This window comes from Chrysoperla carnea, chromosome 2 (assembly GCF_905475395.1).
Source record: "Chrysoperla carnea chromosome 2, inChrCarn1.1, whole genome shotgun sequence".
NCBI classification, from domain to species: domain Eukaryota; kingdom Metazoa; phylum Arthropoda; class Insecta; order Neuroptera; family Chrysopidae; genus Chrysoperla; species Chrysoperla carnea.
The window spans coordinates 65,993,859-66,019,276 of record NC_058338.1 but is presented as its reverse complement, the minus strand read 5'-3'; the positions used below and the strand labels follow the sequence as shown (position 1 = coordinate 66,019,276).

The following is a 25,418-nucleotide window of genomic DNA, read 5'->3' as shown; positions in this document are numbered from 1 at the left end:
TTTTATTTTCAAACATAGAAAAAAAGGTGAAAATATATTAAAGAAGATAAGAGAGACAGTATTAAAAGAAAAAAGAAAGTGCATTTTATAATAAATCTATTTAAAAATAAAATAAAAAAGTTCAAATCGATGCAATTGCAAAAAAGTTCAATTTATATTTGAAGAAAAGCTTTTATTCAATAAAAAGCTGAAGAAAATAAAAATAAAAATATTTAATATTATTTGAAAATAATATTTTTTTACATAACACTTAAACATTTATGTCGAAATTTGCATTAATTGTGTCGTGAATAAGTGTGTTCTACAATTGGTTAATATTTTTTTAAGAATAATTATTTTGGTTAATTTTTTGATTCTTTATGTTAATTATTCTTAAAAAGTTTTGAGCAATTTTTGTGTATTTAATTTTGATTAGAAGAAAATAAAAATAGATAAAAAATGTTTGTAAAATCATAAATAAAATTAAATAAATTAAAACATTTAAATGCAATTTTAAAAAATGAGAAGCAACACATTCAACATTTAAGGAATTTAGTTGCATTTTGTATTTTGTGTATTAATGTTTTATTTTTTGTTTTTAATTAATTAGTTAACGTAATTAGTATTTTTATTAAAACTTAATTAATACACTATTGTAATGTTTTAAATACTATTTACGACTAATTTTTTTATATGACTTTATTATAATTTTGAATAGTTTTTTAAAACAATATTTTTATTTATAATTATAACATTAACTGATTTCCAATTATCGTTAAAAATGATCGTACCCTAATCGTACCACTTCTAGATTTCACACTATTCAATCTTTTTCGGTACTGGTAATACTTTAATATGCATATATCATTTACAAATTTGACTGATAATTTTTAACAAATGTCTTTTACAATTCGGATAATATTGAAAGAGAAAGTGTCATTGTCTAAATTAATATTAAAAAAGTTATTTACCAATTATGGATCTGAGCCCTAATTTGGATGCTACAGGTATGACAAAAATTAGGGCTCAGATCCAAAATTGGTAAATAACTTTTTCCTTCGTCTTTTTGAGCTTATTCTGTAGGCCAACGATCTGCAGTCAATAGGAGAACACTGTATATATTGTTTAGCTTAAATTTTCGAGACTCAACTCTCCCCTGTAAATTGTCATAAATAATCGAGAATTTCGGTATTAAAATATTTGCGATAATCATAAAAGATGTTTAAAAATTAAAACTATCTCGTTAGAAAGTTTACACTGTTTAGAATTAGCAAACGAAAAGATGGCATATGTATGTAATAATTAAAATATGAAACGTACAAAGATTTACTATTAAGGGGAAGTGCTACATAATGATCCCACAGGGTAAAATGATCCCTCGTTGTTTTAAGTGAACCATTATTAATGGCATGGGCGAGTTATTTTAAGTCAAAGTCACCATTGTTATAACTTTATTAGGTGCTATAAACTTTATAGTATGTCCCTTTATCCAAGACCGCATTGCTCATACAGGAAGAAGCGAGACGAGTATACGACTCGTCTACCTACCTCAGTTTCTCTTATAGTAATGAGGTAGGAAAAAAATGTTATCTCTCTGTCTTCTCGTATTTTTGGTTTTCACTGGTTAGGTTGTCACTGCCTTACTCGTATTTTAGATACAGAAGTATGAGTGTCTTCTCTAAGCCATGTTTGCCCATGCACGCATTAAAGGCCTCTAGTATATTTATCCATAGATGGCTTCCGCGTGATCAAATTAATCGCTCAACAAAAACTGATGGCGATGTATCAGCAATTTTGTGTTTAGTAGCAAAAATAATAATTTTACTTCTTATATGATCTATGGTAAGACAAATAACAACGTAAAATTGTTATACTCTTGGCTTCTGTTGACTTTTCATAATTTTATAGAACATTTTGATTGGCGTATAATAAATTTGAACAAATCAAAAGAAATTGGCATGCTAATATTGCAACACTTGAATAAAGAAACCAAAAATATTTTGACGTTATCCCGATTAGTTTGGTTATAAATTACATTTTTACTTGGTGGGATCATTATAGAACACTGCCCCCCTGCAACGATTCAATATATAATGCATTCTTGAACTAATTTAGTTACTTTCGCTATTATTAGGTGATGATGATAATATCGTTGAAAAATTTGGAAAAAAACTACATTTGCGTTTCTTGTTGCCCAAAAATCGTTTAGTTAAACTTTCTTGTTTTCATAAAAGTGTAAAAATGTCAATCAGCTAATGTTATAATTTTTAAATTGAAACTTGTGATTTAAAATAATTGAGCATAATTATTTCGAAATAAATTAAACAACTTTGAAAATAAGATTAAATTTTGATTGTTTTAAATATTGAAAATCACAAGCTTGGTAAAATTTTGTTTCAATTAATGCGAACGTGTTTTTAAGTCAATGAATATTTGAAAAAAAAAAATTCCAATTTAATATAACAAATTTTTGTATTTGGGTCAAATATTCGTTGAATCAAATTGTTCGAGCAAACGTATTTTTTGTCTTATTAATATCGAATAATTCGATGATTATAAAAAAAAATGAAAAGAGAACATACCTTCATCATAAGAAGAAGTGTATTGAATACAATTAACATCATTATAAAGTATTCAAAAGGTGTTGATACCACTATCCTCCAAATTTTATATTTGAAACTGTTGCGTTTATTAGGCATATACCTTTCTAAAGGTCGTGCTTGTATCGTAAAATCAATACAAGATTTCTATAAAATAAGATAAAATGTTTTTTATTTTTTAAGATAGCAAACAAGTAAAATTTGAAAAATTAAAAAAATCTCCGACTACTCCAGTAAGCGAGGATTAAACCTCTAAATTCTTTACTATAGCTCCGTTTGACTTGAAAATTTGACGGTAAGTAGAAAAGACCTCAAAAAAAAAGGTGTCGAGTTGTGGCTTCTCCAAAGGCATTGTAATTACCCTTTCTAAGGGATGGAAATATATAGTGTGTCCCCGGATAGAGGTAACTATACTTGTAAATTTCCTTATTTTGCATTTTAAGAAAAAAAGTCATTTTTTATAAGAAGTTTTGCTTATTCTGAAAAGTATGTAGGTATATTTAAAACTTCTTAATAATGCACAGGGTAGCCAAAAATTTGGAATCACTATTTTTATTTTTGGTAAACTACCCTTCTTTTTTATAAGTTGGCGAAATGTTACTAAGAAAAGTTACTTGCAATTAACAATTATGACTCTTTACAAATTATTATAAATACCTGATTTTTATCGATTTCACCATCTTGAAGTTCAGCTTCACCCTGCTCTTGGAATGTAATAATAATCAAGGCCACGAAGATGTTTACAAAGAAGAATGGGAACACTACAAAGTAAACAATATAGAATATGGACATTTCTATCCTAAAATTTTGGATGGGACCTCTGTTTTCATACGTTGCAGCCATTGAATTTTGCAGTACTCTAAAAAATTCATGAACGAAATTAAATTAAATAATTTGTTTCTCTCAGTCTTTTATAAAGGGTGTTTCAAAATTGCACGGCATTGTTTTAGATGTGCTCAAAATGAACAAAAAAAAGTTTATGTAAAGCTCAAATAATTTTTGCGTAACAATACAATATTCAAAGTATTTCGCACGACGAATCTATCCTACTTTGATAATTTATGGCAACTCTAAAAGTTCTTTATAAAACACTAGCTGACCCTGTGACCTTCCCGCAATTTTGAAACGCTCTGTATAATAGAAATACATACTGAGGCCATCCTTCTCCTGTTTGTACAGCAAATAAAGTGAGCATAGCCGCCATCACATTATCATAGTGAAAGCATCTCTTATCCCATATCCGAGCCTCCGCTCTTGGTAACAGGCTATCTGTGTCAAAAACAAAGTATTGTCCCCTAGAAAATATAAAAATTAAAATAATTAATTGTCTTCAAAAAGTTTCCAATCAAATGGAATTGAGATAAAGCTTTTTATAGTTTCGGAAATTAGTAATTTTTGTGTTGAGAAGATAGTTTTGGAGTTGAGCTGTTTTGATAGTGAACAAAATAAATGCCTATATGATTATGCTGATTAGATTCACTTCATTGCAAGAAATACGAATTCCCAGATCAAACTAAGTATATCTAAAAGTCTAAATGTACACAAAGAAGGTAAGCCTTTGAGAAAGTAAACAAGATATTTTGGTAAAAAATGAAATGATCGTAATAATCACTAGGCAGCAGTTAGTAGGTAATAGTTAACGCAATGCGCTTATATAAGTTAAATTAGGAAAGAAATATCCGAAATGCAGCTATCTTTAAATAAACTCTAGAAAATTTTGCCAACTCTCGCATTACATGAGTTTCTTGTATCTTTATAAGCTAGAATGAATTCATTGATAGTGAAAAAGGATATTTATACCGAAATTTGAAAATCGAAAAACTGGAAAAGGAGGTTACGTGCAACGGCGCCAAAAGAAACTATTGAGAGCATCAGAAGCCACCGTCACGTAGTTTTGGGGCAAGCTCAGATAAATTTTCAATTCACTACATCAATTTGAGGAAGCTTTGATTTTTTGACTTAAAATAGTAGAAAACAAGGCCATGTTAAAATTTTTTGGGGTGAAATGACCCATCAGGAATCATGTTGATGCTCCTATATGTAAAAATAAGCTTAAGCACCATGGTGTCAGTTTGCGTGGTACAGGTGAGAATATGAACGTCACACCCCTTGGTGCCCCCCCCTGCACCAACAAATATGTACGGCGTTGCTGGATGCTACTAACTCATAAGTATTCGAAGGGTATTGCATAAATTCCATATAGAAATAAACCACGTACGGCTTCGGAAATTGACGGGAGATGAAAAAATTTGTTTAATTTCCGTTCCGAAGTTAACCGGATTTGTTTCTGTACGGCATTTATATAATTCGCTTCGATGCAGAGTTAGTATCCAACAACGGGTGTGACATTCATATTCTCACCTGTACTCACCCTGTACCATGCAAAACTGACGCCATGGTGCTTAAAAATTATCTTTAAATATAGGAGCATCTTTTTCAACATGATTCTTCGTGAGCCATTTCACCCCCTGAAAAATTTTAACATGGGCTTGTAGTTCTATTATATGAGAGTGGCTGGGAGGTTGATATTCCTAAAAGGCGCTTTCTTGGTACTAACTTAACTTACATACAGATTCCCAACACTCCAGTTCAATTTGGAGAGGCTTTGTAGTAGTGTAAAGCCTTAAAAACTGAAAAAATTCTTGATATATCAACATAATAAAGGGGGAGCGGGATTAGGAAGTTGACCACTAAAATACATTTCCATGAACTTTAAAAAGATATTTAGAAAAACAAACTTGAAAAATATATTCGAAAGGAGATACTTACTGACATTCAAGTTTAGTTTGTTTACTTAAATCAGTACAAAAGAAGAATTTGCCGTTAAACAATTGCACAGCAATGACGGCAAAAATAAATTGAAAAAGTATATACACTATAAGAATGTTTATCACATTTTTTAAAGAGTTCACAACACAGTCAAACACTGCTTTTAATTTGGGTACACGTTTTATTGTTTTTAATGGTCTAAGCACTCTTAACACTCGTAATGATTTTATCGTTGATAAATTTTGTCCAGCTTTACTGTACCCTGGACCCCTATAAAAATATTAAAAACAAACAAATTTAGTACAAAATTTATTTTTTTCATCCTGTTAGTTTTGCTTCCAAATCTCATTTTTGTAAGAAGTACTAGTAAAAAGTATTGTAATCAAGTTAGGGGAAAAAATTCACGGTAATATTACTGACGTAAATGGTCAAATATCACGACAATCTGATTCAATCTTATCGAGAGGTTGGTGGGAGCCAAAAAATACCATCTATATATATAGTGAACCTTTTTAATCTATTGTGGCTAAAGCAAGCTGTTGTTTAGTACCTAACCAATAAAAAATAACATAAACCAAAGTCACAGAGTTTGATGGAGGATATCATGTTCTGACATCAGATTGGGTCTAGTTATTTGCGTTTTTAATAGTCAATTTAGCGCCTTAAAGGTAAAACATAGAATAATAATTTAAATTAGAAATTGATCCTCATAGAAAAACTTACATATATTATTCAAAACATTTTTTTCGAAAATCGTTAAAAAGATGTCCTTATTGCATTTAATCGAAAGAACACACGCTAGCTACTGAAAAATAATCTAGCCAAAAGTTGTCAAAAGACGACATTCTAAATCTAGTGTATTTTCTTTCGATTAAATGCAATAATTACACATTTTTAAAATCCATTGTCTCCGAAAGTTAACGATCTTTGAAACAAATTTGAATAAAAAATACTAGTATTTTTATAAGGATCAACTTTCTAATTTAAACAGTTATTCTATCTTTTTCTTTTAGGATTTAAGTTGTTTATTAAAGCAACCTGGAGAACTAGGTCCAATCTGATGTCCCCCATCAAATTCTACAATTTTTTGTTTTGTTTACTAGTCATTTTTGATTGGTTAACTACAAAACGAGCTATTAGGTTTTATATATTCCACGAAAAATTAATGGTAGAGGTTTTTTATGATTTTGGAGGTTTACCGTGCGTTTTTTCCGAAACTACAAAATATAGAACATTGTTAATGCTTCGAGTTGTTGACATATGGCACCGGATTTCATTACAATCGAAACTTTTTTTTACTGATAAATGGAAAAGTACTGTTTTGCCAAAAAAAATTTTCTTCTTTGGTTTTTGGAAACTATTATACAAAATGAGAATTGGAGGTTTTTGTGGTACCTACTATTCTTAGGTTCTATAATTTACTTACATTATATCGAATCCAATCGATACAGCTGCACATATAACGACAACTGCATCCATTATATTCCAAAATTCACGTAAATATGAACCGGGATGTAAAATAATACCCAGATCTAATATTTTTAATATCATTTCTACTGTGAAGACACCTGTGAACGCATAATCGAAGTAGTTGAGGATTACATTACGTTTTGAATTTTCTTCAACTGGATCCTCAGCGGCGAGGGCAATTGAACTCAAACTGATTACTACCATTATAAAAAAATCAAAATATTTTAAATTCACAATCCAATGTGCTGTTCTTCGAATACTAAAAAAACAAAAAAAAAAAAAAAAACAAAATTAATAAAAATCCATTAATTGAAAAGGTAAGTCGGTGTGTATGAGCTATGATAACGTGGAATCACTACAATTCTTGAATATCTCATTTTTTTATTTAATGAATAGATATATCCCTAAATATTATAAATATGAAAATAAGGATGTTTGTTTTTTTGTTACGTTGTCATGTAAAAACTAAGACTAACACATGAGCTATAATTTATAAAAATTTATTACAAAAGAAATAATTATAATTATAAATTAAATTTCAAACATCAAAAATAATTATTCTGTATATTCGGGGGTAATTAATAGCGGGGATAACTGATAGATGGATAGTTGATCGGTTATCGACCGGCGAAGGCGTAAGATCAAATTAAATTGAGAAAAACATCATAATTGAAGGAAATTATTAAGAATAAAAATCGCCATTGAAAAATAGGGGTTGATCGTAGAAGGTTGAAAAAGGGTTGTATGTATTTTCTAATGCTGTATTATTAGAGTTGGATGTGTTAAAAATTAGGGTTGGACTATCCTTAACATTAAGGGGGATGAAAAATAGAGCGGGGGTCTTTACTTTTAAGCCCAGAAAAGGGGGAGGGTATCAAGTTAATGAAAAATAGATTTGTTAAAAAAATAAAGTGTTGAGTCTATATAGATTAGCTAGTACTACCAAACCGCTACAAAAATTAATTTTTGGGGTAGTGTATATGTATAACAAAATAAAAACGTTTTTGATTATAACTTATAAACGGAAACGTTAAAGTTAACGAAAATTCGGAACTTCAAAACTATAACTTTAAAAAAGTGTTAAAGTCAACATGTTGGTCATTGGAATGTATTGTGTAAATGGCAGAACGTTGATATCAGTATGAAAATTGAGAGTTAATTAGAAAATTGAAACTTTCGTGCTGCTAAATAAATGAATGTAATGTAAGATATAAAATGTGAATACACAACTTACGGATTTGTGGATGACAATATGAACATGCTTGTATATGGCAACATTGGTTTAGGTCCCGTAATTTCTTCTTCCTCCTCTTTTTTCTCATCCTTTTTCCTACGTTTTCGTACTGGGGATGGTGGACATACTTCAACACGAGGTGGCGAACCTTCCATTTGTAATGCTTCCATTTCTTTCTCTAATTCTTGTAATTGTTTCTCTTTATCCTCTTCAACTTGTTCCTCTTCGGCGGCAGTTAATTCTTGTGCATTCGCCAAATTATCGACAGCGATAGCCAAGAATACATTTAACAACGTGTAGTTGCCAAATAACATAAGAACAATAAAATATAATGAATAAATCATTCCACCGTCCTTATGTCCACCCTGTGATTCAATTCCTTGATACATTACTTCATTCCAATCTTCACCAGTTAATATCTAAATTTCACAAATTTTAATTAATTTTCGATCTTTTTCTACACCGTTCGTAAAATTATACAAAGTGTTCTTTCAGAAACAATTTACTATATTGCTTTATAAAGATTACATCATTTTTTAGGAGCAGATCTTTGACTAGCCTTGAATGGTCAGATTTTTTTTCTAATATATGAAATCAAATTTTCAGAATTGAAATGGAGTTTTCGAATTTCTAAAAAAGATTCAGGCAGAAACGTTTGTCAATTATTGTCGGCCTTTTTATCGATGGCTAGTTAGATTTGGTAATTTTTATATAATAGCAGGATGGGTTTATTCGTAGCTCCAACAAGGTGTGTCAATTACATAAGTAGATAGTCTAGGGCAGGCTTGGATCTAATTAGAATGAATAAAAAAGATTTTATTATTCTTAAAGGCCTCCAAAAATTGGTCGACTTTTTCGCTAATGTGTGAGAAACCAAGTTTGGTGAAAGTTAGTGATAGTGCTGGTTGCATATAATATGCACTAGAAGAGCTATTTTTGTTTATATTATAATATAAACAAAATCGACTCTGTAGCTATAGCTACAGAGTCGATACACTTACACTGCCAGACAAAATATAACTGTGGTGACTGACTTATAGCATAAACCTGACAGACTGAGTAGGAGAGATGGGTTCGCAGATTTATACGGACCGATCAGTCAATGTATGGGTAACTCTTATAGTCGAGATTGAGGTTTTCATTAAATGATAGATTAAATTTTTATAAAACTTGTCAAACTAAATCTGTATGAAAAAATAATTTAAAAAAAGGAGGTCAATTTGCACCATCAAAGAGAAGGTCTCGAAGAAATACTAAATAAAAAAATGAGCATAAATATGAAATGTTATTTCTAGTTTACAAAAAAGTTTTTTTTTTGGATAAAATACCATTTTTTTGAACAAATAAATCTAATATTTGGATGGAACTTTCAGGAAACTATGCTAAAATAAGGTGTTTAAAATTTTGGAATATATTAATTTATATAAAACATAAAATAAGCTTTTTTTTAGTCTTTAAGTTCTTTTTTTTAGTCTTGCAGTTCCTTAAGGCAGAGGAACGACCGATTTACGCGATTTTAATAATATTTTGGGAACAGAGTTATCATTTACGAATGAACACTTTGTATAGATCTTTTTACTAAATAAATAAAATTACTTACTTGAAAAACAGTAAGCAATGCAATTGGAAATGTATCGAAATTCGTCGGTGGCGTACCTTCGGGTGTATTAAATTGCCCACCAAATAATTGCATACCAAGTAATGCAAATATTAGAATAAACAAGAAGAGTAGAAAAAGTAATGAGATAATTGAGCGCATTGAATTCAATAATGAAATTACAAGATTTCTAAGTGACGACCAATATTTAGTCACTTTAAATATTCGTAAAAGTCTTAATGCTCTCAGCACAGATAGACCAAATGAGCCACCTTTTACAGCGGACCATATTACTTCAAATATTGAACCAGATATTACAACACAATCGAATCGATTAAATGACGATTCAAAATAAATGCGTGGTCCAAGTGCATACAATTTTATGAACATTTCCATCATAAACAAACCAAGGAACGCAAATTCGGCATAAACTGTAAGAAAAATAGATACTTTTTTAGATCATATTATTTAATAATAAAAAGCAACGCTATCATTTAGAGTAGAAAGATTTTAGCATTTTAATCGGAGTTGAATGGAAATTGCTAAATTTTTGTGAACCAAAATGTATTTTTAATTATCAGTTTTTAAAGTCAAATGGAAATTTGGAAGCTTGACGGGTTAATTCTTGCATAGAAAGTGAAAATATTTGGATATAAAATATTTATTTTTTTACGTCAAATTATTTATTTTTTTATTAAAGATATTACCGAATTTAACTCGACGAATTGTTCATTTTTGTAAGTATATTTCAACTAACGGAAAATCGCCTTCGAAATATACATTTCAAAATGAACCATTTCCTTCAGATTCGATTCGGTAGTAAGCCGAAAATGTTCCATTTTATCCGCAAATCGGGAAATGTTTCCTTATCTCATTTATGCTAAAAAGGGCTATTTGGTCTTGTGATGACGTCCATCCTTTGATCCACAGGCTAGCCATGCCTTTAATAGGGGCGAATTGGCACGGGTCTGCGGATCTTTTGAAACGTGCGTTCACTCTTTGAGGGCCTATACCTCATGTAATGTATGTTTTTATTACGCATTTTTACCAAAATTGAGATAAGTAAACATTTACCCACAAATCTCTGGTTAAAATTTTCTGACGTGACTTTACCCGTTTGTTTTTCTCTTTAGTGGAAAAGTTGTCGAGATTTCGAAAAATTTCTTAATAAAACAGTTTATCCACTTGTTCAAAGAATAAGAATTGCATATTTAAATCGGGAGCCCAAGTTATCGAATAATCATTAAAATTTGCTTGTTAATCGTAGAATGATTTTTGACAGCATTAAGATATTTTTATTTTTATTATTTCGAATCAACTTCATGGTCGAATCAAACAAAATTTTTTGTGGTGGTAGCGAGAATTTTGCCTGTGTTAATTTTATTAGGTATACTTACATAAAAAATCTGATAAATACTTTGGTTGATCATAATGTTCTACCGCAACACAGACTGTGTTAAAAAATACCAGAACAATGACAAACCAATAAAACCATTGTGTTTTCACTGTATGCCGAATCCAAAAACGAAATCGTTTTTCAGCTCGCCAAAAGTCTGCACAGGCACCTTTACTTTTTACACGAGACTTTAAGTATGACGCTCTTGAAAAGCCTGTAAAGATAATATAAAAATTAAAACACTAATATTTTATGAATTTTCACGATGCATATTTCAAAATACTATTTTGAATATAAATTTTATAATTTTTTTTCTATTGGGACGTGTTTGTTGATGTATTCATTATACAGGATGATCAAATTAGGCTTCTACATTTTTAATTTAAAATAAAAACAAAACGGTATGATATATCAATACGATAACTGTTTAATTTTAGACACTGGATGATGTAATTTTTGTTTAAAAGTGATTTCATTTTAAGGAGCGCTTTCTAGAACAAAGCTAATTTTTCATCAAGGCTAATTTTTTGTTGTTGCGAAAATATAGTCCATTTGTATTTCCATACCACAAAACTGCAGTAAAGTGTTAGATTTTGTGGATGTAAACATGATTCATTAACAGCATTCTTAACACCAAAGTGGAAATTTTTGCTTATTGGCGAAACAATTTAATTAGAAATACATTTCATTGAGTTTTTCACGAAAAAATGTATCTTTTTAGTCACAAAATGGATACAATCATGTAAGAACATCCATTAAAATTAAGGTATTTTGAAAAAAAAAGAAAATTTGAAATTTTATTTATCAATTAATCATCCTTATATACGTCTTTTGTGAAAAATTCATATCAATTCTCTGTACGGTTTAAGAAAAATTAACTATCAAGGTGTTTTTTCCAAAAAAGGTTTTCTTTTTTATTCACAGATCTTAATTTTGGTATGATTTATAAAGCTTAAAACATAAGAAATATTGATAAAATTTTTCTTTTGTAAATCGTAACACTTTTAAGAGCACTTATTGACTAAAAAATCAACATTTATTACGACTTCTTTAAATACCGCCATGTAAAAAAGGCTATTTTTAATAATTATCGTAAACCGTACAGAGAATCGACTTTAAATTTATACAGAAGGCGTATTAAATACTTATTAATTGATTCACAAAATTTCAGTTTTAGGTAAAGCTTTCGTTTTGGTATCGAAACGCCTTAATAGTTTCGTGCGTGTTTTCTAATATGGAAGAGTACTTTGATCGTATATTTGAAAATAAAAATTGCCTTGTAGTAGTCTAAGAGGCGGTTAATTACATGAAATCAGTTTTTAATAAAAATGCAATGTATAGTTTAATGTATAAAATTAAAAAGAAATCATATTGATATCTTACACCGTTTTGTTTTTATTCAAATTAAAAAATGTATAGCTCATTCTGATCACTCTTTTTCTAAATAAACTACTTTTTGATTGTTTTACCTAAGAAATATATGTTTTTGTTAGTTTGTTAAAGCATCGAGCTTAAGCAATTAGATATTAAGGATTATTTCAATTGGATAATTCCAAATTGAAATGATTATTATTATTAATTTTTTGGTTCTATTTATTAAAAAGCATATGCGTTGAGCCTACAATTTATGTAAATAATGTCAAATACATTTTTAAGATTTTTGGTTTTTTGAGTTTTAAGCGAAAGCTAATTTTATTTAACTTTGTTTGTACTGGCAAAATTGTTTTTGTAATAAAAGTTTTAATAAAGCATTCAAAGATAATATTCTTGTTACATATTTGAATATTGTTAATGAATAAAGTGTGAAAATTGTTTTGTATTTTATGGAACAGTATTAGAAGTTTATTACAGTTAATGCAAGAAAACTAGAAATTGGAGAAACCTTAAAAAATTGGCACAACCTTGGATTTACAATAAATATTCTGTTTGGTACAAAAGTTACCAAACTTGATCCAGCCCTCAAATAGAAGATTTGTGGATTGCTCGGTAATCAATAAGTTCTATAAGGTCTGTACCAAAAATGTTAAGGTTTATCACATTAATTTAATTATTTTTATGTGCAAGAAAATTGTGTTGTGTTTAAAATTTTGTTTTATGTGTTTGTATTATATAAACTTATGAAAAATGAAATTGATGAAGTAATAAAAATAATATACAAATATCAAATATGTAACAAAAATTTATGAAGTATTTATTTCATAATGAAAAATAGGATACTCAAAAGCGAATATTAATTATATCAAGCAAATTTACAAAATTTGTTAATATTTAAAATTACTAATCTTAAAAATTAAATTAAGTATATTTATTAAAAATAATATAGTTATAATTATTAATATATTTGATTACACTACTTATTCAATCAAAATAAATATTATACGCAGGAATAAAATCCATGGAACTGAGACTTTTCGTATTTTTATCCCGGCGACAACGAGGGTTATTTGTTTGACCGGTATATATGTATGTATCATCTGTTCTCCCATAATCTCTAAACTACTTATCATTATTTGATAATCGGAGTATCATTTAAAGTTACTTGATCGTCCGTCAACTGCGTCTTTATCACCAGCTATAGGCTCTGCGACGTTACATTAAATCTAGAGAAATAAAGTCATGTACTCAAAACTTATTTTAATTCAATGATACCGTGCTATGTATCAAATGAAAGGGCGTAATTAGCACTTTTCAAATATATAAATAATATATATATTATAATTGATCAAGAAATTATCAACCCAAAATAATTTTAAGAAAAAAGTTCAAAAAAATAAAACCCCGACGACTTCAAAATCACGCTTTAAAAAGTATAAAAGTATAAAGAAAAGGAAATATTTTCATTTGAAATTGTTATGATCTCTAAATGACTTATTCTTATGTTAACAGACATAAATTTGGTTTCAGTAGTCGTTGAATAAATGTATGTATACCAAGAAACCACAGTAATTTATAGAAATACTGTTAGAATGTATATTAAATTTACTGTATAGTAAAATAGCTTACTCTTTAAATGCTCTAATCATTCCATAGACCACAGTTTTCTTTTAAAGTCAACTGCTGTTTCTAGAGCCTGCTAATTATTAACTCTTAATTAATCAAATTAGGTAATTTTATAATTAAGTGAAAGTGATTTCCATATTGCTGGTTTTGGGGCGAAAATAATAATCAAGTTCAGTTTAGGTTGTCGATTAAATAAATTTTTTAACGGTTACAACTTGTATACAGTATGAATCTTGAAGTGTGGAAAGTTTGTGATGGAGTAAGACTTTGTGTTCATTTGTCTGTTATAATATCTCCAAATCTGTCCAATAAAATCATTAATATATTGGGTGTAAATTAGTCCTAATGGGGTTAATGTGGAAAATATAATATATCTTACTCAAAAACAGTTCCATCAGAAATGTTCCAAATTTCACTAGTTTATTTTGATTGAAATAATATATGGAATATAAAATATGGGTTAAAAAAAAGTATTATAGTTGATTTGAATACCTATTTTGATGTTCGTTAATCATACCTTTTAACTTTTTCTTAGGCACTGTAAGAAACATTTATAAAATGAATAAATAAATTCAAATAAAAAAATGATAAATAAAGAAAGATAAATAAAAAAATAAGGAAATTGTATATCCCCTTAAAGGAATACGTAAGCAAAAACTTAAATATTGAATATTGTGAAAATTGTGTGTATTTTTTTTTAAAAATTTATTTGGATAATAATGGGTGTTTTAGAAGGTTGTGTTTTGTGTCAGATGATTAAAAACATGTGTGTAAGTACAATATTTGTACTCGTAAGATCGCATCATTCTCATATTTCGAAGTTTCGAAAACATTTTAGTCACTTTAGAAATCTGTCTTGTGTGTACCTATATGAAATCTGATTTTATTGTATTATTTGATCTAGAAAAGAAGAATTCAAATAATTTAAAATGTAGAGCTTTTGTAATCCTTATATTCGCATCCAACTTCTTATACGTTGATGCGCACCCGAGGTTCCCTGGCTCTCCCCTCCAGTTTTAATTACTCTTTAAGTTAGGATGTGAACAAAATTATTATAAATCGATTTACATAATTGGGTATTCATAATTAAAAAATAAATAAGCTCTATTCACGTTAAACAGCAGCGTTGACGATCGTTTCATCTTACTTAAGGTAGTACGATCACCAACGCTTCAAGTTCATTTTTCTGTTGCAAAATAATTTGGGTTTTCGAAACAATGCTATAGCAATATCTTCGTGAAGAATTATCCGGGTATCCAAGTGAATTTGAATTTTTAGGTGCTCGAGTGAATTTGTAACTGTATTTTTAACCTCCGAACCAAAAATAAGAGTTTTTAACGTTTGACCTCTATGTGGTATCGTAGCTCGTAAATGGATGAACTGATTTTGATTTTTTTGTTTGAAAGGTAATTTAATCGAGAATGTTCTTAGCTATGTTTAAAAAAACCGCGACAAAAGCAATTTGTAAATTTCACTTGTTAATGATATACTCTAAATATGTTTTCCATGGCTGCAACTGGGCAAGGTTGTGTCTTTGTCACGTTGATGAAAACTACATATACTCTATCTCATTTCCCAATCTATAAAACACGCAACTCAACTCTGAGTATGAGTGCAATTTTTTGAGGTTTAGTATAAAAATATAAGAAAGGAAATATTTTTGTTATAATTAATCCTCACTTAATCCGAATGAGAATGAAAACATACGAGCACAATTATGTGTATGTGAGAAAATTTAGTATTATCTGTTTGCGAAAGAAAAGAACTTTAACATGTTTTGTGCAAAATCTGGTATCGATAACATACCGAGTGCGGCACGAAAAATTTGCCTAAATCATGATCAGGAAATAAAATTGTCTTAACAAAAAATTAAATACAAAATATACAAACCATCATCTCCTAAACCATCTTCCTCTTGTTCCTCTTCTTCTGTGTCAGTACTTTTACTTTTCCCTAAGTTTTTCAATTTCTTTCGTTTCGCGGCTGCCCTTCGTCTTGCTTCAATAATATGCATTTTTTCCTCCTCTGTTGTACGCTCTTCGGCTAATATCACTTCCTCTGTAAAATGTTTATACAAAATATATTAATATTTCGAATCATTATTATTTAGGCCTTTACACAGTAAAAAAAAATGACTGGATTGAAGTAAATTCTTTTTCTTGGCTGTTAATGTTATTATATCAAGTAAATATTTCTTGAGTCAACGATCGCAACACTTAATTCAAGAAAATATATACTAATTAGTATGATAAGAACATATTTTCTTTCAACTAGCACTTGTTTTTACTGAGCATTTTGCATCGGGTTTCTCTTGCTTTTTCTACATGCAGAAGGATTGTTTTTGGGGGATTTTATTTTACGTGTTTGCGAAAATAATTTTAAATGTTATTTGACGAAGTTATCATAAATCTTCATCGTACTTATTTTAACAAAGTTATGTTCGCATTTTAATTGGGATTCAGAGAAAACAAATTCCCTCTAAAACAGACCCTGGAAGAAGTATTTAGATTTTTGTAATTTATATTTCTTATTTCTAATAGATTGATATTAATTTTTTAGGAAATCTAAATAAGAAAGCAATAATGTTTAACATACCAGCTTTACAAATCCACTCTACATAACCATTAAGTTCTCTTTCTAGCTGCTGTTGGCGACGCAATTTCAAAAATGTTTGTCGATTCTCTACTTTTTCTCGTTCTTTAGCAAACTCACTACGTAAAGGAATTGTGGAAAAAAAGAATTTGGATATTAGCATTACAGTTAACTACTTTTCGTAATAAACAAGCAAAATATATCTCAAAAATTACGTAGACATCTGGCTGTTACTAATAATTACTGTTTTACAATTCGATTGTCACCTGCTTGGGTAATCCATTTTAAATATGCATTAAATGCCTCTGTGAACATAAGTTTAGATCGTGTTTTTTGGAAATTGGCCCTACGTTCCACACGGCCTCGTTCATTTGAAAATTCTCTAAGTACATTAAAATGTAGTAAATAAAAGTTATGAAATAAAATATGAATCGAACTTTTTGTTAACGACAATGGTGGGTATATTAATTTGTTACACTGTTTTGTCACTCATGATTTTGAAGGAAGTAAGTTAGTACTTTCTCTTGAACTGCACTAAGATTCAAAGGGTTCTGAAATTAATCTTAAATGGTGGATAAAACAAGTGTAGGAAAAAAGTGGTTCAAGGCCAACCAACCGAGCCAATTGAAGACGATGTGTGTATAATAGAATAAGTACATAGGACTTTCTGTACCCCCTGTCTTAAAGGAAAATACACAAAAAAAAAGGATTAAAAATTTATTGTCCTCCTCGATCTTACGAAAAAATTCATGCATACAATAAAACAGGCTACACATAACACTTTAGCACCCAAGTCTTTGTTCCTTTAGAAATGTTTTTGTCACACGACTCTTGATCTTATGTGCACATTTACCGTCTTCAACTATAAGAGCTCCAAGGTATATATATATATTGGTTCACTTTTTCCACCATGGTGTTAGGAACTCTTAATTTGCATACTTGTGGCTATCTAGAAATAGTTTCAAAAGCTTTCGAAAACTCGAACTTCTTAGAAATATTTCCAAAAATAAATATAAAATTAAGAAGAAAATTTTTTTGTTCTGTTCTTCAAATTTTGTCCTTTAATATCTTTTAAATGGTTAGATTAGTAGAAAAAGTGTCAGACACATTTGTAGAGCGTTCAACTTAAAAAAAAAACCTAGAAAATATGTGTTGAGATTTGCTATACGTTCAACAAATGGCAATATATTAATTTTTTCATAATCGGTTGAGCTAAAAATGAAAATTTTGATGAGAAGGAGCTTCCTATTAATATAAATATCTCATATTTGGAAATAATTTTCTAGTTGTATGGCAACCTTTTCTTCGGCATCGAAATTAAAAGAAAATAATCGATTGTTTTGTCCAACCCAAGTGTAGATGCAGATGCACTTTCATGAATGTAATCCTGGCTCCAATTTTAAAAATATAAACTGGATCAAGGGCAAAACCGTGTTAATTTTTGGATAATAACTGTTGTTTTGTGAAGTTCACTAGTGAGTTAGGCCCACATCAGGTGCAGCCCATATAAAATACCCACCATTGTCTTTTAAAAAATACAAACCAACTTATAGATGAGTTTAGTATTAAATATTAGAAAAAAACAACGAATTAGTATCAACTTACCCACTGAGGACACCAAGAACCAGATTAAGCATAAAAAATGATCCCAAAACAATTAATGGTACGAAGTATATCCAATTAAATGTACTTCCAAGAGCGTCGTTTGTCTAAAAAATTTATTATGTTAATTTTATTTTAAAAATATTCAAAATACATAAATAACAACGAACCACCTAGATTTTGATTTTTTTTTCACAAACAAGAAGCATTTTAATTTACAAAGTTGCCATGCATTTAAAAAAAATAAAAATTTTAAATTTCTGTATTTATATTTTTAATAATAGCGATAGAATGGGTCAAGTTTCGTAATTATTAAAAAAAGGAATTGATGGTAAAAAAGCTTGCTACGGGGACGTAATGAAATATAAAAAGAACTTGAGAAAGAACGCTGTGACATTTCATTTCACAGCGATCATTTCAAAAATTACGTAATTCGATCTATTAATAATGGTATACTTTCTCTAAGTAAAAATTACCTTTTTTAAAATTTCAACAAAAATTCTCATTCAATTTAAAAATATAAATATAATTTTTTTTTAATGTAAATTAGGGGTTCAGGAATAAAATATAAAAAAAAGCATCAAAATTTGTACAATACGTACAAAATGCAAAAATAAATTAACAGTCAACAAGGCTTTTATTAAATTTTTGATAAAATGAATTACACAAAACGGAAAACCATATTTACATTATTTATTTCAATCTCTAAAAGGGATAAAAGATTTGAAACATAATAATTCTTTAGTAAAATAGACAAAGAATCAACATTGAAGAATTCAAAAAAAATTCACATCACTCTTAAAAACGTTTTCGAAAGAATAAGCAATAAAATTAACTCAAATTGACAGATTTGTAAAACTCAAACGGCCTGGAATAAGTGAATTAGTCCTTGAACTACCTAAGTTAAAAATACGGAATAGGAATAACGGAATGGCTTTAACGCATATTTGATAATGAATAATTCGAAAATTAATAGCATTTTCATAAATATAACATTATTAGTTGCAAAGTAGCGACAAATTTTTATAATATAGTAGTTCGAGACAATAACTACGAATAGCAGGTAATTTATACTGATTATGACTATGTTGTGGTGGAAATACCTATTTAAAATACAAAAATTGCTTCAAGCATTGAATTTTTTTTTCAAAAATCTAAAGTTCTCATGTATAGAAGTGATCTAAATATATTTCGACAAAAATTTTCAAAACTCACAGAACACTTACCACCGAAAGCTTATTAGTATCCATAGAATTTTGTAAAACGAGTTTTAAAATTGTAAACAATTCATGATAATAAAAAATTAAGGCAGACGTTTCATAATTACCGGATTCTTGCTAGTAGTTTGAACCTGGTCGACTTTGAAGCGCTCTAGAATGCCCATAAAGTCCTCAAATCCTCAAATCCAAATTATAAGTAAAATAAAGAAGTTATTTAACAAAAAAGAAAATTTGTTTGGAAATTTTTTCATATTTTTGTTAGTAACTTTGTTATTTTTCATTCTATTGAAAAAAGTTACATAGACAAATTTTCTACAAATTATGTCTTTACAAAATTTTTGTGGGATGCATTGTTCAGGAGATACAGCGAAAAAGGCATTTTCACCCCTTGTTCTAATATGGCGGCCGCGGGACATGGGTTGCAACACCACAAACTTGGAGCTAAGCTCCTACTGACCCCCCCGCACATCCAAACAATAAAATTGCGTCCTCAACAAAACGCAAGGTTAGGCCAAAATAATGTAACATTTCAATGAACTAAATTGTGATATAAAAAAATTATAGTTTTATTTATCATGTGTTTTTAAATACAACTTTGTGAATTTATATAGTTACACCTACGGTTAAAATAAAGCCAATTGATATTTGTAAAAGTTTTTTTGTGACGGTCTTAGAATCTAAATTAATAAGCCGCCCAGGTACCTTTTAGAGATTCAAAAAAATATATAAAAATTTGTTTATTATAAAACCTTGTTTACTGATTCACACATAAACCATTAAAATTTTGAGAAGTGCCAATTATTCATTTTAAAAATTCTAAACTATTTAAATATTTTAAAATAATCTAATTTTGTAAATAATCAAATCTAATTTGCAAAATATTAGTTGATTGATATCAATTTATTTTGGTTGTTGTGAAGTAAATATTTCAGCTAAAAATAATAATTTTTTACTAATCGATAAATAATAATAAGCACAGTAACTAAACCAAAAGAGGTTGTAAACAAACTTAACTGTAAGGTCATATATGCAAACTTTTATAAATGACGTGCTGATTACGATGCTACCGAGAAAAAATTTCCCCGAAGAGTGAATCCTTCACAAAACCTCTCCCTAATCCTAAAAAACTATATTGCTTAATACCAAAGCGTTTAGTAAAAAATTGTTCAAATAAAAGTTCTTGAAGGATGTTCCAGCATGGTATTTGCAGTTTCTATGTTAAAGCAATGGTACAATTTTTTTTTCGACAGAATTTAACGAAAAATTAAATTTAAGAATTTAATAATGCTTACTATTAATTCCCAAAGTTTCAGAAATTTTGACCGTTTAAAATGGGAAATAATTATGCCAACGTCCCAATTTCGATCAATTTACGTCAAAATTAATATCTCCAAAGTGAAAATTAATTTCTAAATTTTTTTTTTAGAATTGTATTGTATAAACATTTTTTTCTACTTTTTCTTCAATATATAATAATATCATAAAAAATAGTTGGAGAGACCGGACATTTTACATGCTTTAAATGGGACATGACCCTCAAAATCGCGAACTTTGTCTTTAAATATCTCGCGATCTAAACGGTCAAAAATTATGAAATTTTAGGAATTCATAAATAAAGCTATTATAAACCCGAGAAAAAAAATTCGGCCAAATCTGTCGAAAAGTGATTTCATGCTGGTACTACCTTAAAATAACAATTTACATCCTAAATCACAGTTCTGTCGGGAAATTCAGAAAAATCGTTACAAGTTAGCGGAAATTTTCTCATTAGTTTTTTTTTCTTTAAGTTTTTGCAAAAAGCGGCGATATAAATATTACCAAAGTTTATTATTAGCCCCCTAACCAAAAAAAGGGGTGTTAAAAGTGGCATCGTAGCGCCTGAACAGATGAACCGATTTTGATTTTTTGTTTTGTTTGAAAGGTAGTTTAATGGGGAGTGTTCTTAGATACAATTTAAGTGTAAGTTTAGGGTTCCGAAATTTTGTAAATTTCACTTATTTAGTTAAAAATTTCTATACTTTCCGGGAAAATTGTGATGAATTATTTCTATTCTAGGGGTAATTTTTTCATTAACGCTTTGATCTTGAAGTATATAGTATTTATATATAACTTTTATAAAATGCTAACATCTAAAAATATTTTCGATGGTACCATCGTTATCAAGTTCCCATAAAAGTGTATACTTTGACCTAAGTTAAGTTACTTTACACGAAATTTTCAAGGTTTAGTTATTGTACTATATACAGAATTTGATTTTTTACTCGAATTGACTTTAATATAAAAAACTCACAAACTCGAAGGTTTACATAAATCTCTAATTTTAGGAATATTTGGTATTCAGGTAATGAAAATATGAGTCGGTTTGAGTTTAGCGATATTTGATATTGAAATAAACAATATTATTAATTATTGATAGTCTTTAATATGAGGCTTTGTCTAGCTACTATAAGCCTTTAATCTTGCGGGAAGTATTCCGAATACCTATATTTGAAGACTAACGAAAGAGTTTAGACTAATTTTGTTCGTCAAAATTAATTTTACATACTTTTATTTTTATCGGGCTGTACATTTTTTTGGACGAAATGATTTTCATATTTGTAATTCAGTTACTTTTACAATAGACTAACTAAAACAAATCAGATTTTTTCATTAAGCAACTGTAATTTTGCGACCGTTGTAACTGAAAACACGTATGACAGCTACATCGAGGTATACGACTTTTATCATTTATTAAACAAGGCCCAAGGACAATAACTAAAATATTAGCTAATGATGTTTAATTCTAGCTAGTTTCAACTTAAAAGAAATTATTCGCAAACATGTTTAAATAACTCGAATTAAAAAATCAATTCTGTATATAAATTATCAGCTTTTCTACAAATGCAGTTTTCAAATCAATTAAACTACACTATACTTTTCTTTCAAAGAAATCAAAATAATATCAGATAATCTAACTATTAAAATTTTCGGTTAAAATTTGAATGGAATACAATCAAATCTATCATTCCAATTTAAAACTCATCCCAATATGAACAATACAAATTATCCATAATGAAATGAAGATGGATTCCGTATTGCATTCCAATTTCAAACAAACCAAAAAACGCATTAATTAAAGAAAAATAAAATCATAAAATTGAATTTAGTGAAATATTATAACTTCTACAAATTATTCGAAGAAAATATATCTATCTATTATATAATTCGATCAAAATTCGAATGAATGCAAATCGCAATTGAAATATAATTTTTTTTCTTATCTTTGGGAATGTGTTTTAGCAGGGCTGATATGTAAAGCAGGTCTATCAAATCTGATTCAATCCTAGAATTAGATATATTTTGTTTTTCAATAGAGATTGTTTTCATCGGCAGAGAAGCTAGATTACTCTTTTTGCTAACTATAAAGCAGAACATGTTTGTTTTACTTACATAAGACGTTTTTCAATTTTGATATTTCCAAGAGTGGAGTATCTCCATTATTAATTTGCTCTTGCGGAATATCTGATTTCCTCGTCATACTTTTTGTCAAATCTCAAAGACTTCGTTAAATTCGACATATAATCAAAAGCAATATAACGAGTCATAATGGAGATGGGTGTCAATAGACTATTAAATTGTTAGAGTGATGGAGTGGAAATAAAATTCAGAAATATAGTGACTTTGTGCCGTTGTAGAAAGACCGCAACTGACTAATTTCAGAAAGGGCTGTTCAAGTGAATAAACTTACGCAGTGCCCTTTTGTTTAGTATATTTTGATATAGAATTAGTTCAGATTCTTGATTAAGTATTATGAAATGGTCTTCAGTATACAAATCCATGCAATATCATTATATCATATCTTTTATGAATTGAGATCTTACATATACAAATACTCCGAATAGTCTGATTTCATTTTCTGCTAGAAGTAGTTAATATAACCTATTATAATACTCTTTTTAAATGTCACCTATTTAAGCCAGGCATCGTCCAGACTTTTGCGAAGTAGCTCAAAGTCGGAAGAGGAACGACAATGTGGAAATGATACTTGCCTGTTCTTGCCTCACCTTATCTGACGTTGCTAAAAATTAGTTTGTTAACAATCTTTGATTTGTAAAATTTCCAAATTATTTAAGGAACAAGCAAAAACTTCGAAACTATACTTCAATTGCTATCGCAAGGAATATCCACAATTTTGATCGTTATGAATCTATGGATGTTTTGTAATTACAATGAATAAAATTGTAAATTAAAAAATAAACTGAAGCAGAAAATAAAATTTTCTAATGAAAAATTATGTTTTATATTTTTGAAAATATAAAAATATTGGCCATCCTCTATTGGTAGAGACACACTTAAGTTTTAGTTATACACAGATCAAATACCCAATAGAGTATGGCAGTCCACCCTTCCATTGTAATGCACTGGAAGACGGTTAACATTGCAAATCCGATGTTATCAAATGATGTTATTCCAAAATTTGGCCCATCCCAATTTTCCAAACATGTTGATACCGAAAAGTTGCACGAATATGAGCCAGGTGGTGACTCTGTGGTGTTTTCCCCCCAGCACGGTGTTGTTTGATCACCTTCTTTTACGATTTCCCCTAGAAAATACAAAAATTGTGTGAGTGTTGATATTAAAATTAAAAAAGAGATACCACAATCATTTTGTCTTTTCATCTCTCAGAAAAATATAAACAAGCTGTAGGAACATAGTTTTCAATGAATAGAATCTAATACAAAAAAAAATTGCCACCTAAATAGTTTCCGAAATGTCAAAAAAGTGCGAAATACTATAAGAAATTCCTTCCAATTTAATATGGTAGATAAAGTAACATTATAGCAATAAATGCAAATTTCTGCATTTTTTTAGTAACTATATTTTGCATATTTTTGGAAATATTTGTAATCAGTTCTGAGTAGAACGCAGAAAATGTACAAAAATGTTTATATTCCAACAACTTTGATGGTAATTACTTTTTTTATTGATCCTACAACTACTATAAGGAAAATTTCAGATTGTAACAGTCCACAGTATGTTTTTTTGTGGTTTCGATATTTCAGCATAAAACATTTTTTATCTGTGTAAATTCTGGAAAATGAAAACTTTTTTAAAGTATCGATCGTTCGACATACCTACTAAAAATTTCCATTTTCACATTACACCGATCGATAAATACCCTGTTCCAATTCTAAGATTGCAACACTAATAAAAATTTACGAAACTTTTCTGAGATATACGTTTCATTTTTCTGAATTTTCTAGAATCGTCAAGACAAAAGTATTTAAGAAATTTTACTCTGCTTATGATAATCACTGAAATATAAGGATTATACTCCAAAAAAAAAAACAATAGTCTTATATCAAACCACCCCAAGTTAAGTAAATTGTATTGGAAACTTGTATGATATTTTTTTAACGATCATCTTTTTCTTGACATTTTTCCAATCAAAGTTGCTATCCTAGTATAGCGCTTACTTTGTGAAACCGTTTTACCAAAACAATATTTGAGCACTGAAGCAACCAACAAGGGGTAATTCAAATCATCAAGCAACCAACAAGGGGTGATATTTGATGAATAAATTCCAGCCAGGAAGCCTTTTTAAAGGTTTTATTTATATGTTTAGAGTGATAAAAGAGTAATTTGAAAAGCTTGGATAGAATATTTCTACAGCGTTTATAAAATCACACAATATTCTGCTTTATCTTATTTTGTACATGGAAATTGTTCATTAAAAACAAGCAATTTAATTTTAATTATCATCGTTTAATTCTAAGTGTCTGTTGCAAAGTTCGAGTCTAAAATAAAAAGTAAAAATGAACTTATATACATTATTTTATATTTATATTTTCGAGTGCACTTACAAAAATAGTTTTTTATGTTTTAAGATGTTATATACCACACATTATATACTTTTGTTTACCTAGGTATATGTTGTAAGCATATTTAATATCAGGTAAAGATTCATTTTACTAGACAT

At 28.8% G+C, this 25,418-nt stretch overlaps 1 protein-coding gene across 1 annotated transcript in view; it reads right to left on the bottom strand.

The window, feature by feature from the left end:
- LOC123293925 (voltage-dependent calcium channel type A subunit alpha-1) overlaps positions 1–25,418 on the bottom strand; it is a 179,931-nt gene that overhangs the window by 50,867 nt on the left and 103,646 nt on the right. The window contains exons 7-18 of the mRNA XM_044874921.1: positions 23,821–24,041; positions 18,243–18,346; positions 16,641–16,756; positions 15,932–16,103; positions 11,047–11,249; positions 9,653–10,080; positions 8,053–8,471; positions 6,775–7,077; positions 5,349–5,618; positions 3,731–3,874; positions 3,237–3,438; positions 2,562–2,726 (exon numbers count right to left, since the gene is read on the bottom strand). Coding sequence (XP_044730856.1) covers positions 2,562–2,726; positions 3,237–3,438; positions 3,731–3,874; positions 5,349–5,618; positions 6,775–7,077; positions 8,053–8,471; positions 9,653–10,080; positions 11,047–11,249; positions 15,932–16,103; positions 16,641–16,756; positions 18,243–18,346; positions 23,821–24,041 — 2,747 coding nt within the window. The remainder of the gene's footprint in view (positions 1–2,561; positions 2,727–3,236; positions 3,439–3,730; positions 3,875–5,348; positions 5,619–6,774; positions 7,078–8,052; positions 8,472–9,652; positions 10,081–11,046; positions 11,250–15,931; positions 16,104–16,640; positions 16,757–18,242; positions 18,347–23,820; positions 24,042–25,418) is intronic.